The 14,906-nt window shown below is 38.6% G+C and overlaps 1 protein-coding gene across 2 annotated transcripts in view; it reads left to right on the top strand.

Moving 5' to 3' along the window:
• The window catches only part of LOC119031908 (flotillin-2a), an 18,346-nt gene extending 3,440 nt beyond the window's left edge, over nucleotides 1–14,906 (top strand). Inside the window, exons 2-11 of one of the 2 annotated variants that reach the window (XM_037120699.1) lie at nucleotides 377–458; nucleotides 3,028–3,118; nucleotides 7,988–8,111; nucleotides 8,880–8,998; nucleotides 9,146–9,259; nucleotides 9,415–9,534; nucleotides 9,621–9,835; nucleotides 10,181–10,364; nucleotides 10,735–10,884; nucleotides 11,866–14,906. In XM_037120699.1, coding sequence (XP_036976594.1) covers nucleotides 377–458; nucleotides 3,028–3,118; nucleotides 7,988–8,111; nucleotides 8,880–8,998; nucleotides 9,146–9,259; nucleotides 9,415–9,534; nucleotides 9,621–9,835; nucleotides 10,181–10,364; nucleotides 10,735–10,884; nucleotides 11,866–11,916 — 1,250 coding nt within the window. In that variant the 3' untranslated portion in view covers nucleotides 11,917–14,906. Of the gene's footprint in view, nucleotides 1–376; nucleotides 459–3,027; nucleotides 3,119–3,620; nucleotides 3,712–7,987; nucleotides 8,112–8,879; nucleotides 8,999–9,145; nucleotides 9,260–9,414; nucleotides 9,535–9,620; nucleotides 9,836–10,180; nucleotides 10,365–10,734; nucleotides 10,885–11,865 lie in introns of both variants that reach the window. The other variant, XM_037120697.1, reaches the window with a different exon arrangement.

Genomic DNA, 14,906 nt, shown 5'->3' with positions numbered 1-14,906 from the left:
TTTATTCTTTTTAATGAACTCTTCCATTGTTTGTTTTTTCAACTTTGGAGTATTGGGAAAATTGGACACAGCAATGACATATTATCACCTTTTAAATTGTGGAGTCTAGAGTCTAGTCCTCATCTACTAACCTGATCGCTAACACTTACTTTTAGTAGTTATAGCAGTGATTCTAGCTGAAAAGGAGTGTAAATGTGCAACCTGAATTTTCGTTTTTGGGTTAACTTTTCGTCTTACGTGTTGAACTTGTTTGCATACATCATTTGTGTAGAATAATTGTTATAACCACTTCAGGAGTTTCAAGAATCCCTGTCAAATGTCTGTTGTATTGCATGTTATAACCATGTGACGTCCATTTCATCTTGTTGTTCCAAAGGTGGCTGCTGTGGTTCAGATCAGAAGACATATGTTGTGGGAGGCTGGGCCTGGGCCTGGTGGCTCATCTCTGACATCCAGAGGTAAGACCTGTCTGCTCTGGCTCCACACCAAATAAAAATGCACAAATATCCTTCAGAGCTGGTCAGTCTCACATTGTACCATGTTCACAGACTAACTCATACAGCTTTAAAGAACAGGATACATGTAACACAACATGTTGACATGTCTGATAAGGTGTTCCTCATTCAGATATTAGAAGTCATCCTCACACTGCATCTTAGGAAGAATATTGAATTGACAGGCTCAGACACATATTGAGTAAGAGAAACTAGGCTTGTCGAAGGATATGCACAAATGTCTCTTTACCAAAATATGCCAAATGGTTAAAAATATGTAATACACGTGCATTACAAAACACAGTAAGGCTCCCTTTAATGGAAATTAATATATGTGTCTCCTTTTGATTTCTCCATCCGTGCATGTTTGAAGATTTCTGTGGGAAAAAAAAAGGTGTAGGCAAAGCCTGATATCCATGGAGCTTATTCATCTGTGCCTTAGAGCTTCAGTAATGATTAAAACACAGCAAGCCATACTATTGTACTCTGTGACACGCTCCTTCATACTGAACATTGGCACTGTAGATTATTTCGAGTCAATCACATATAGACTGACCTCAAGTTATAAATACTTTTGTGGATACCAGTTTGTCTTAATCCATGTCTGAAAATAATTCTTAACAAATGTACTTGCAATGCAATTAGAGTCATGGGATTACTTCACAATAAGATGCACAACAAAAATGAAAATAGTTTAATTTCATAGGTAGGTGTTCAGTGAAAAATAAACAGGGTATTTATAGTCAATTAAGGCAACAGACACTGATATAAAAAAACCCAAATGTTTACCAAATGTGTAAAGAGCTGTCAGCTGCTTTTTAAATGCAGCTTCTGAGAAAACGCTGGGATAGATGGTATATAATGGCGAGGGCAAGGAAGTTACAAAGATAATATTAACCAAAGGATACAAAAAATAACTGTTGTCCTTGTAGTGTTGAGCTCCTATTCTGAGCCATTCACTGACACTGATGCAAATAATTTCTCCGTACTTTTTTGCTTATTAATTTGATAATAAACCCACTCCTTTGTCTGAGTCCTAATTAAGAGTGGAAAATATGCGGCTGAAAATAGATAGACTGGCAAACTGTTTGTCTGACCTTTTACCCACTGTTGATCTTAAAACTGTGTATTCAACAATCTAGTGACCCTTTAACTGTGTCACTGCATGGAAAGTTGCTGATTAAATGCTAGTGAAGTAGCTTTTGTTCTCAATGAAACAGCCAATAGAGTCTGGGCTCTCATGTGACCAGCTGTCTCTGAGACTTTTTCATTTCAGAGTGATCACACATTTATTTATATGCATTTCTGTGTATTTATTTTCCACTCGAAAGCCTCAATTGCATGAGGTGTTTTTTCAAAACATGAAGCTGTTACAAAAGCAACAAAAAGCATCCAGAAATACTATAATTTAAAACCGGAGGCTTTCAAAAATATTCCTTTACCTCTAGAGCTCCTAGAGTTTAAATTGATGTTATTTGATCTTTGCCTGCTTCTTTGTTTCTACTTTGCTAACCTGCTTTGCTTTGTCTGGTGTTGATCTTGTCCTCTCTCAACCCCGGTGTGTCTTCTTCAGGTTACCCTTTGTCCTATTAAGTGCTGCTCTTTGTCTTTAGTTGCTAGGAAACGTAACGGTAGAGAATGACAATAAAATCGAGTCGATGCATGGCTGGATTTATAAATCCTGTTTAGAGACAGGCTGTCCCAGGAATCCTCGCTCGCCTGTTTTTATTCTGGTAATGTGCAGTTTGGTCAACATTTCAGATGCTGTCTTGGGGGATTAAAAACAGGACAGATGATCTTGCTCCTCTCCAGAGTGGCGACCACTTCAGTTAAAAGCCCTGTGTGCTGGACAGCAAAAATCAAAACAAGGGAAGGCAGTGTGTCTTCCCGCTTGTGATGCAGTAATCATGTTAATGTCCAGGCTTGTGACTCATTGATCTAATTCTTCTGTAGAGAAGAAAGAGGTGGAGCTGTTCACCAGAAAGATTCCTCTTCCAAGTGTTGCTGCAATCAGACTCTGACAGCCATTCATCCAAAACGTATTTATAAAAAAAAAAAAAAAAACAGTTCTGCCTTTTTTTTTCTTTTTATATTCAGCTCTGAAACATAATCTAACATAAACAGTCCATCTGGACTCATACTGAAGTAGAGTATAATGATTGTTTCCAGAGGACATTCCTGTGTAATCTCTATACACATACAATCTTGCAAACATGCTGGGATCAAGAATCCTTTCAACACTGACTTGACTTTTGATCTATGAATCTTGCTCTCTGTCCCAGTTATTTAAACAGTTGTATACAGACAAGAGAAGCTGTGCAGTTGCTGTGACATCTGGTTCTGTAAGAGGTGTCATACCATATATGAAACTATCCTCTGTGGCCAAAAACAGCAGAGCAGGAGGTCAGGTTGTGTCTGTTGCCCCCTCCCTCTTCCCTCTTCCTCTTGACCTTGGTTACTGACATTCCTAACAGCTGTTGTCCAACTTACTGTTTTGCCTCTGCTATTCCCGCCTGCCTGCCTGCCTGCGTAGAATGTCTCTGGAGGTTATGACCATCCTCTGTCGCTGCGAGAATATCGAAACTTCGGAGGGTGTTCCCCTGGATGTGACAGGGGTGGCTCAGGTAATACATTTCAAAAGACCAAAAGACAAAACAAAAGCAGTGGCTGGTGATGGATACCAAAGGAAGACCCAGGAAAATGGTTCAACTAACGAGCTAACGTCTGTGTGTGTTTGTTTTTCTCATCTTCATGGCTTTTTCCCTCAGCAGTGAAGGGGAGACACAGCTTCGCCTATAAGGCTGAACTCTGAGTCACTTTTGGCAACGGGGTCAATAAATGAAAGCTATTAAAATGGCTAGAAAGATGATTTGAAGAAATCAATGCAAAATACAAATTGAGTTTGAATGAAGCTGCATTTCAAAATAATTCAGACAAAATCCCAAATTTGATGAGGCTTGAGCTCTGGATGGCATCTCATTTTGCTCCGTTGTTAGTGGTCTGGAGTCCTTGGGTGAATGGTTTCACTTTGTCCTGTTTCTTTCCTTGTGTTCTGGCCCTTCCCTTCATTTGCTTTCCCTCCGAACATGTCAATTTTTATTTTATATTTTTCCACATTCTTCACAGGATAACGCTTGAGATTATGACCCTGCAGCCCAAGTGTGAGGATGTAGAGACAGCGGAGGGTGTAGCTATTACTGTCACTGGGGTGGCTCAGGTAAATCACCACACTTTTCCGGGAATGCCAGTTCAGACTCCACTAACCTACCCCACACTCCCTCCTCCTCCCCTCCTTTCTCTGGCATCACCCCATAATCACAGCAGAGGTGATGTTTCATACAGAGGGCTCAAGTGATGACGCATACTCGTATTTTACTTTGTTATACAGCTATACATACACATGTTGGGTCAGAATATTGTCTGCATGATTATCCCTCATATCTGGGCAAAATACATCTAGTTAAAGTAATCTGCCTGCATTCAGACTGACAGTAACACTGTCAAAAGCACAGCCTTCCTATTCATTTTAATTAGACCACAGGATTGGCACAGTTCTCTTGGCACCATGTGTCTGTCAAGACTTTAAACTGGACCAATCTGGTTAGTATTTTTTATTGCTGCAGCTCATGCAATAATGTAAGTTGTTGCACTGCGTTGACGGTCTTATTTTCAGTCTGAACTTGGTCGTAGTGTCAGGAGATGGGGTCTTGGCAGAGCCTTACGTGCATTTTAATGTCAATCTCAATGTTTTTTTGTTTCTTTCATTGTGTCTGCTATTTTGTTGTTTGAACCTGTTCAGTGCCAATATGTTTTTTTATGTGTGTGTGTATGTATATGTATGTATGTGTGTGTATGTATATATATATATATATATATATATATATATATATATATATATATATATATATATATATATATATATATATATATATATATATATATATATATATATATATATATATATATATATATATATATATATATATATATATATATATATATATATATATATATATATATATATATATATATATCCGAAGTTGAAATCTTTGAAATGTTGGAGAGAGAAAATCCACCTTAAGATAAAATTCACTATATATCTACTCCACAGTCCATTTGGGTAAATACCAGTACACAATGAAAGTTGGCAACACAAAGACATATACACCTAAGATGTATTAATCATATGTATTCTACTAAATAAATGAATTATTTATTAATAGCACTTTAAAATATTACAGGTTTTCAAAGTTTGCATAACTTGAAGAAGTAGTTTATTGTATAAAAACAAAGCTAACAGGAACATATATTTTCATGCAAACTATAATGGAATATTTAGTCTTTTCTTTTGGGCCGTAGCATTCTGCACAAGCTACAGTCACTTTTTTTACACTTGCTAAAACCAGAATCTGCATGTGGTAGCAGTGTTTCCCACAGATATATTTTCAAGTATATTGGCTAACCATTATAGCATTCCAATCTTTTTTCCAAGAGAATGACCCTATTCGTGATCAGTTAACTAATGGACAATATGCCCTCGCTCTTCCCCCTCGGACAACTGATAATCTCACATGCTCTAGTTTATGCGTCATCTCTTAAAGAAAAGGCGAGGTTTTGCCTTCTTTACAAAGGAATCGTAGTTGGGCGTTAGGTCCTCCAACCATAGCAGCAGCATGTGCTACACCATACTGATGTGTGCCACCTGAAAAGTAGAACGACCTGGCACGATGGTGGTGGCTCCGAGGATACTGCACGTTTGTGGTGGCTGCCATAACTGTAACTGGTCAGACTGGGCTGCTTGTGTTTTCACATGTGAGTTTCTTATGCAGGTTGCGATGGTAGTAAACACAACATTATGAACCTTGTCAAAATAGTAAAACAGCCATTCCAGTGCTCGTGTGCACAAAAATGCAATGCAATGCAACAATATAACCATTTGCCATTTTCTCCTCTTCTGTCTTAAAAATAAAAGAACAAGTAAGGGCAAGCTCAAATAATGAAAAAAACAACTTTCATGTAAAAATAGAAGTTTCTGTTACAGTTAAAATACAGATTTGCAAAAACACTACAGCTTGTGTTTGTTTATTGTGTAGCCTAACCCGTAAGGGAATGGTAATAACGGTAACTCGAATCCCCTCTCAGCAGGATGACTTAAGATTGTTATATCAGTGTTTTGCTGAGTGACTCAGTGTATTCACACAGGCAGAAATATTCAATGTATTTTGATATACTGCAAATTTGTATGTATCTAAAAACATGCCCCCTGCTCATGATAAACCACCCCTAATCCTGCCCATGCCCGTTTACCCTGCACCAGAAGACCCAGAACTGTGAAATCTGGCAACCGTAACTACTGGTCACCACATTTCACATTTCTTTTTAAGGTGGATTTTTTTCTTTGAAAACTCAGCAATATTCTGCTTTCTTTCATTTTCCTTTTTGTCTGCATACCAGTTCTCCTTTTTGTGTTTGAAACAAGATGCGTTGTTATCAGTTCTCTATTTAAGCCACAGTCATGCCAATGTTCCCTTCCTGTGTGCTTTCCTACATGCATGCTGACAATGAGCCCACTGTTTGGAGCCAAACAGCCCCTCAGTCTCACACAGTTCACTTAACAGAGAGGCTCATCATGCCACTGTTTGATTGGTCCAACCTAAGCCAAGCCATTATGGAGTGTCTCATGGCAACAGAGTTGTGTGTCCCTCTTTAATTAAAGAGACACACGGGTTCAGACTGAGAGGGAGGCACAAAATTAAATCTAAAGGGTACCAGAGTAGGATGTTAATCTAGTGTATTGTCTTAATCCCTCTATCCCAACTGGGTTTAAATAACACTCTTCCATTTTAAACACATTTTGCAATGTGACTTTCAGTGGGTGTATTTCTGCCCACTTCATCAGGCCACTGGGCAGTTTGAAGTCCACATTAGTTGAACAAATTTGACAAAATGTTTCCTTTTTGGAAAAAATATCTTCTGTTTGAGGAATAAAAGGAGCTGAGGGAATAGTTGTCAGGAAAAGTTTTGACACCATTCTTTTTCTGTCACATTCCTCGTACTTCCTGTATTTTGGAGCTGTTGATCTGAAGAAGGCAGGAGGATGGGTGTTGTCATGGCTAGGATAGTGGACTGGGGTAGGAGGTCTGGAGTTAGGGCATAATATTTTTTTATTTGTCTTTATTCCAGTGTCATCTGTGGCACGGCTCCCCCTGCTGTCTGTTTGAGCTGTCCTGTGTGTGGTTGTGTGGCTGACGTGCAGCCTTTTCTGTTTTCAGACATGTATTTCTTTGGAATGATGTCCATCCTCCCTGAATTTGTGTTGCCCTCATCCCTGTTATGAGTGCATGTTGCAAAACAAAACCATGTGCAGACCTCTCGCCTAAGGACCCAGCTCACTCTCTTGTTTCACAGCTCCTGTGGAGTCCACATTACCCAAAACCTTCTGTCTTACACTTTTTTTATGCCTTGACTTTATCAGTGACTGCCCGTGTTAATCTTGTAAATTTCAGATTATTGTCATTGATTTTCCTTTAGTTAAATTTTATTATAAATGATCCCACTAATGTTCATTTTTCATTTAATTTCCTTAATTATAACTTATGGTGTTTGATATCTTTGACCATGTTGACATATTACAGATTTCTTAAGTGTAGTTGGCACTGCATGTGTACGAATCTAGCCAGTGCAAAGTAAAACTTAATTAACAGGGAAAATGTCCATGAACAACAGCAGTGTTAGAGCAATGTTTTATTGGCCAAAAAGACACAAGTTTAAGGGCAAATTTGTGTCTGCATCTTGTGATCACAGATGTAAAACATCTAATGACGTATTCGTGACTGAGTTTTGATATGAAAGCAGCAGCTATAAGTATGTAGTACATACAAAGTCAAACACACATACAATATGGCTACAGTCACTAGGTTATGATAAATCATATGAAATAAGGAGACAAATCTCTCTGTGCAAAGACAATTCTAAAATGATTCGCTGTACATTCATAGATAGTATTGAGTATTGGAAATATACAAAATGGAAAGCATTGGGATCTGATTTTGCCAGTAATTTTTTGAATCATTGTATATCAGTCAAGGGGGCTGTATACAAGATCGTAAGCTAATTGCTTGTGTTTACAGTCCCTTTTCCTATATAAATAAGATTCGAAGCAGTTTGCCATACTGCAAGGTGTTTTTGACAAATCAGTAACAGTGACGCATGACCATCAGTTTGATACACTTTAAACATCTCAGCCTGTATGCATCCATTATTGTGAATGTTTGTACTTTTTTTATAAACATGCATATCTTCTCAAATTGAATAAGAAAGAGTAATGTGTGGTTACAGATCAGATAGATAATGATTGTTGGATGATACAGCAAAAACTAGTGCCTGTCATGTTGTCATGTGTGCCACACTCACGTGTGCCTGTATTTGTATTTGTGCCTGTGTTTGTGGATGTGTGTTCAGCTGAGTTTGATCTTTGCCCACGTTGACATCAGGTGAAGGTGATGACGGAAAATGAATTACTGGGTTACGCCTGTGAACAGTTCCTGGGGAAGTCGGTCGTTGAAATTAAGAGCGTCATCCTGCAGACCCTCGAGGGTCACCTGCGCGCCATCCTCGGTGGGTAGTCCCAAAAAACTGTCATCACTGCATGATTTCTTTTGTTTGTTTTAGTTTTTCCAATAAATGTGGACATCTAGTTTGTATAACTTATTTTCTAGGAACCAATAGAGATTGACATGTGCTATAGGGTTGCAAACCAGTGATGTTTTTGCTAGCAGAAGACTGTAAATGGTATTGTGATGACCCTGAGCCTAAATGAAGATATATTTTGTACCTGAGTGGCTGGTGTGGTGTGAAATGTGCCAGTTTACAAGAGGCTGGTTTAGTTGGCCCACTGGCCCCGTTTCATTTCCATGGTTCAGATGAACACATTATGTACCGCAGGTGTGTAATATCACAGAGCAGATATCTGCTTGCACATCAACAAAATAATCTGGTTCACTCATAGGGCAAACAAGAACAAGGGAAGGTTAATTTGATTATAGTCAGTGTGAGGAGGCAGAACAACACAGACAACATATATTTTGTGAATTGGCTGGTGCTGCCTCTGTTTATTCAAATTCTTTAAAATTTGCTGTCACTTACAAATTATGTATAACTTCTACTACAGGAGAAATGGTGTTTAAAAAATCAAGCATCAATGCTGTCATTAGTTTAATCTTAAATCATCAGTTCTCTGATATTAGTTCATGGTAGATGGTAGTGAGGATATTTATAAATGACAGTGTCACTTTTAATTTGGCCATTAGTGTCCTCAATTTTAGTCACATAACGACTGCAGAAGTTTAAACGGGGAGGCACTAACCCCGTTTCCGTTCCTTTCAGGCACCTTGACTGTTGAGCAGATTTATCAAGACAGAGATAAATTTGCCACTCTGGTGCGAGAGGTGGCTGCACCTGATGTCGGCCGCATGGGAATTGAGATCCTCAGCTTCACCATCAAGGTTTGAGACATGGCGACATAAAGTCCACTTAATTCTGCATTTACCTTTTTCACAACTGTTTCCTGTTTATTATTTTAATTACGCTAATTTATTCATCCATAGTCTTACCATACTTTTGTTTCCCATATTTATTTTTCCTCCTGACAGGATGTATATGATAAAGTGGAGTATCTGAGCTCACTGGGCAAAACTCAGACAGCTGCAGTACAAAGGGATGCAGACATCGGAGTGGCAGAGGCAGAGAGAGATGCTGGCATCAGGGTAAGTGGAGCCTCAAAAGGAAACGAAATGAAACAATTAATAAAAAAACATTTGTTCCATTACTGCTAATTGCTATTAGCTAATAGGTATTGTCTTAAAAAACACCAAACTGCTTCTAACCCATCTCCCTATCATTGTCTTTTTGTTTATTACAGGAAGCTGAGTGTAAGAAAGAAATGATGGATGTTAAGTTCTTAGCTGACACAAAAATGGCAGACTCCAAACGAGAGCTGGAAATGCAGAAAGCTTCCTTTAACCAGGAAGTCAACACAAAGGTGTGCGGTTGTAAAGTTGAGGCTTAATATATTGTCAACAATCAAACATGAGTCTAAAGTATGAATAAAACCTTGTGCCACTTTAGAAAGCAGAGGCTCAGCTGGCGTACGAGCTGCAGGCAGCTAAAGAGCAGCAGAAGATCCGATTGGAGGAGATTGAAATCGAGGTGGTACAGAGGAAGAAGCAGATTGCCATTGAGGAGAAGGAGATCGAGCGTACTGACAAGGAGCTCATCGCCACTGTGAAGAGACCTGCTGAGGCTGAAGCCTACAAGATGCAGCAGCTGGCCGAGGGACACAAGTGAGTGGGACTGACACAGCTCATAGAAAAAAACATTTCCTGCCCTTTCTTTTTGAAAGGAACATGCCTTTTAAATACACAGTAATCCAAGCTCCACAACCAGCATCTATAAACACATGGTTTAATGTTCACTCAACTGACTAAAACATCTTGATATTGCTAGAAAACAACAATTTTTACGATAATGTTTTCTGGTGCTATAAAGGTAAATCATGAATAATTGTGATTTTAATGGTCAAATAACTGATCCTAGACTTACAGCTTTAAATCTCACACATGGCACAACATTACAAGACTGAATAATGAAAGTAAAGCACCTTTGCTGTTTCTCTAACCCTTCCCCAGGACAAAGAAGGTGCTGACAGCACAGGCAGAGGCCGAGAAGATCCGCTTCATCGGTGAGGCAGAAGCTGCCTCCATTGAAGCGGTGGGTAAGGCAGAGGCCGAGAAGATGAGGCTGAAGGCTGAAGCCTACCAGCAGTACGGTGACGCTGCCAAGACAGCTTTGGTCCTGGAGGCTCTGCCCAAGGTCTGTGATATACATTTATACACTTCTGGTTTTAAAACAGTTTGTTATTTCAGTGGTTTGTTTTTTGGTCTGATTACCCAATGTCTGCTCCTTTAGAGGACCGGTTTCAAAGTCATGTCATTGTTTTCTTTAAATGCCTCATTTCATGTGAATGCTAACAATAACATGTATACTGTTAAAAAAATAATAATTATAGGCAGCAAGCACCTATGCACTTGAAACACATTTCTAGTATTCTCAAGTTGGGAAATATTTTTATTCTCAAGCATCAGTTTCTCTATTTCTATATTTCTGTATTCCTGTCAATATTTAGATGTATATACGGTATGAGGTGTGTTTTGTCAGACAGATGCTCTCTGTGTTTTATCAGATTGCCGGTAAGGTGGCCGCACCTCTGTCCAAGACCAATGAGATTGTCATCCTGAGTGGAGAAGGAAGCCGCGTGACAGGAGAAGTGAACCGTCTTTTAGCTGAACTCCCTGTGTCTGTCAACGCCCTCACTGGAGTGGATCTGACTAAGGTGAGATCCTATTTGTATTTTATCTTCAGGGTCAGCTGTATGTTTGGCTTTTTGTACAAATTTGAGTGTTGGCACTGAAAAGAAGACAAATTGGTTTCATCATACCGCTGCTGATCTGTATATTTGCAAGAAATTAGATATCCAACATCACAACCGTTGACTTGGGGGCATTTAACACCTGCTGGCACTCAGCAGTACTTTATCTTGCCAAGCTAAAGCCTCCATGCTAGTTGTTGGTTAATCATTCAAGTTTTCAGGACTGGAAATGGCACCGGAATGGGAGCAGCAGCCTGAGAGGCCGCATGGAGAATTGTTGCACTGACATTTTGTCACTGTTGTATTTTCACCTTGTTGAACTTCCTGGAGTGAATAAAAATGTTTTCAACATTTTTGGTTTCTTCTAATTCCATCCAGTTTTAACCAAAGTATGCACATTACATATTTAGGTGTTCTTAAAGTTAATATTTTGTTGACTGATGTGCCAGGGAAACTATCATTGAGAGTTGTAATGTTTAAATTGCAGCCTTTTCATCACATAAACATTCTGATCTAGAGTAATTCTGCATAATTTGAATCATTGTGTCTTCAGTTGGTATTATAGAAACATGTACTCATAAATGTTTGTAACTCAAATAACAAGCCAAAACTGGATTCAGATTTAGTCTCAATGTACCATTAGCCCCTTTGATAACCATGATCAGCCTTCAGGGGACGCTGAAGTTTAATTTGTCCACCAATAAAGTATAACCAAAAAAAGGTCAAATAAAGTACAGTAGCATGAACTTTTTATCAACATAAATTCTCAGCAGCAAGTCCCTATACTTAATAAATGTCTCCTCTAGTCGTATATTTCATTCCAAAGGGGTAAATTCAATATGATGTTGTAGTTATTGAATATATGGCATCACTGAGATCCAGGCTGTTATATTTATTCCTCTTTGCTATAACCATTTAATCCTTCTCTGTCCTCTGCTCCCATAGATTCCTCTGCTCCAGAAGATGGTGGGCCAACAGTGCCAGACAGCCATATGATGAATTAGGCCACAGACTCATTACTCTGAATCCTTCAACATATATCTGCCTCAAGCATGACAATAGTTTTTCAGCCTGTAGCCCCTTATGCAACTGCCTTTGACCAGAAACACTTGACGCCAACCAAGAGGTTTTTTATATTTTTAAAAGGTTTTTAATTTTCTAAAGGAAAAAAAAAGCTGGGGCCTTACTTCTATAGGACCAGAATGAGTGTATCTTCTGTTATTTTTAGTTTTTGTTTCAGATACATTGATTCTTATCACACTGTACTTGTTAGCCAGCATTTTAATGCTGCTGTCCTGTTCAGTTCTACACACCATCCAAAGCATAGTTTGGTATTTCTGAGAGACAACTGTCAGAGTTTAAATTTGGTAGTGTCAAACTCAATTTATAGGAGGTTAAACAGCACAGTCTTCAATAGTACTTGCTGTAAAGAGTCTCAAATATTTGGGACAAACCTGAATATTGATCATTAGACATTTAAGTACCTTGGGAGAAGAGCAAAGTGTTCTCTTTATTAAACAGTTATTCATCTAATGCTCAGAGCCGAGGAATTGAGGTAGCATTTAGTAGACTGAACAGAATGGAATTGGTAGCCTTTATTTTATCTTTGCTTTTGAAATTTCTGTTAGTCAGATCTGTCTGTATCTCAGAGAACTTTATGGATAACCAAATCGCTGTTACACTTATAGCTCAGCATATCTTCACCCACTGTGATTGTAAAATTTACAATATCAGTGATATTTGAATCACTTGTATGATAACTCTTACCTCGCGGTACATTGTCATGTTGCCTGTCTTCTCTGTTTCAATGTGCAGTGCCTGTTCACCACGCAAGTGCCCAAACCTTAGGACAGTAAGATTTATGTCAGAGTATATCACTGTTAAAGATGAATGATGTTTAGATATTGTTCCCTGGTCTTATAACATCTGCTTATACTAACAAGTAGTGTTTACTCTTCACCTCTTGTCATGTGTTTAGACACAGATATATATGCTCAGCAAAAGCATAACACAAAGCCATACTTAGAAAAAGATTACGGTAGCCTTAAACCATCTTCTGGACGCCTGCCAGGCTCACTGAACACTTCTTTGTTACTCAGACGTTCAGGGTGTGAGCTTTAATTAATTTGACTTTTTTCTGTCTTTCCTTTCCCAGAACTGTTAGTCTCAGATGTGTGTTGCTCAGATGTTGTTTGAAATGTTCACCTTGTGTACGTATTTTTGTAACTCCACTCTTCACCAGGTTGAAAGTTGCCACTGTGTTGCATATCTGACCACACCCTAATCTGTGATGACAAAGCAGGTATTTAATGTTACATTCAGTCAGTTCTTGACTTATGGAGTTGGTAGATAAGCATGTGATGAGGTTGTTAACACCATCTGTGGTGTTTGTGTTTGGTTGGCTAAAAGTAAAAGTGGAGCAGTTGGACAGTTTTCTTTTTCCTGCTGCAACATGTCAATTTTTATATTTTTTTGTTTTCTGATTTGATCAATCTAATTACTTCGCAAAGTCTGTTACAATCGGTAAACCATTGAAAGCCGATGTCAGCCAGCAAGTGTTACATCATCATTTGTGGTGTGAAGACAGTTTGCAACAAGTTGTACATTTCAACCTCGAGAACTTGGAAGGATTTTGACCCAAACTGAGTTACTCTTCAATCTAAATGAGCTTTGTGTCGCTGCCTGTTGTAAATTTAAACTGCATATTGTCATGACTGTGTTGTTTTCCCTACATTATCCAACCTGCTTATACGTGTACACAATTAATTTGCCCTTTTTTAACCACATTGTGAATGATTATCAACCACTTTTCAGAACCTTTGACCTTTTTAAATGTTTTATTTTGCTGCCGACCATCATGAGGTTTTCACAGTCACACTGTTTACTGTCTCTGAATAAACACGGGATTTGTGGCTTGTTTGGTCTGAGCAAATTTCATCTTGTTTTTATTCTTTTTGTCATGAATGTTACAGTTCCCTCCAATGCTTCTGCAATTGTTTTACCTGCTGCAAATGTTGGAAACACTGCCACAAATACAATAATGGCCAGTATTTTTATTAACAAGTATCTTATATCAAGCTGTCGGTGTGTCAAAGATCCCCCAGTGTCACATGTGAAACTGCGATCATTGACTGCAGTTTGGCAGAGCCCTCCACCAGTTAACACTTGGTGCTCTGGTAGGGCCAATGGATGTCATTTGTAAGTTAGCTGCACATTGGGTGATTGACAGTTTCTGTCTTGTCTTTGGCAAGAAACACACAGCTCACCCACCCTGTTCAGTTTCTGAATACATTTTTGGTTGGAAATGGAACAGTTGCAGAATCATTTGACTGAAAAGTGGTGAATCACCTTATGTTCGTCACATGTCTGACCCAGGTTTATCAATGTGTGAGTGGTTGTTTCCAGACTGTGCGATGCTAAAAAATGGTCCTGTCCTTTAGAAAAGTGGAGTTTGTTTCTGTGCACTGTGCCTTTGTTAAATAATATTAAGTAATCTTTGAAGGAAAGATGAGACATCATTTTAGACTAACCTGTAGATTACGTGTATGTTTTACATATATGGTGTTCCGCTGTAAACCTCATTCTAATCTTTTATTATGACATTCTGCAATGCTAATGTACAAGGGAACACACACTTAATTAGTTATTTAGCCATTCACTTGTGCACCAACCAATATAATTTGTCGATTTGCATTGGCTAATCAGAGGCAACTCTCTGATACTCCAAGTGGCATTTTAGAGGGGAGTGTGATTAAAGACCAAACTATAGACCTATGCCTTAACTGTTGTCTTCATCTGAACTGCGTCCATCTGTTGATTGTCATGGAAATAATCTATAACCTCTATTAAAATTATAATGTGGATTTATCTTGTGGCTTCTCACGTAACACTGGCCTTTGAGAAACTGACCCAGCATGGCTTTTTCAGCATGTGTTCATGTTGCTCTGTGTTGTGTGTCACCCTATAATAAATGTTATACCACTCCC

This window comes from Acanthopagrus latus, chromosome 13 (genome assembly GCF_904848185.1).
Source record: "Acanthopagrus latus isolate v.2019 chromosome 13, fAcaLat1.1, whole genome shotgun sequence".
Taxonomy (NCBI): domain Eukaryota; kingdom Metazoa; phylum Chordata; class Actinopteri; order Spariformes; family Sparidae; genus Acanthopagrus; species Acanthopagrus latus.
Note: the sequence above shows the minus strand (reverse complement) of the source record. Positions and strands in the feature narration are given on the sequence as shown.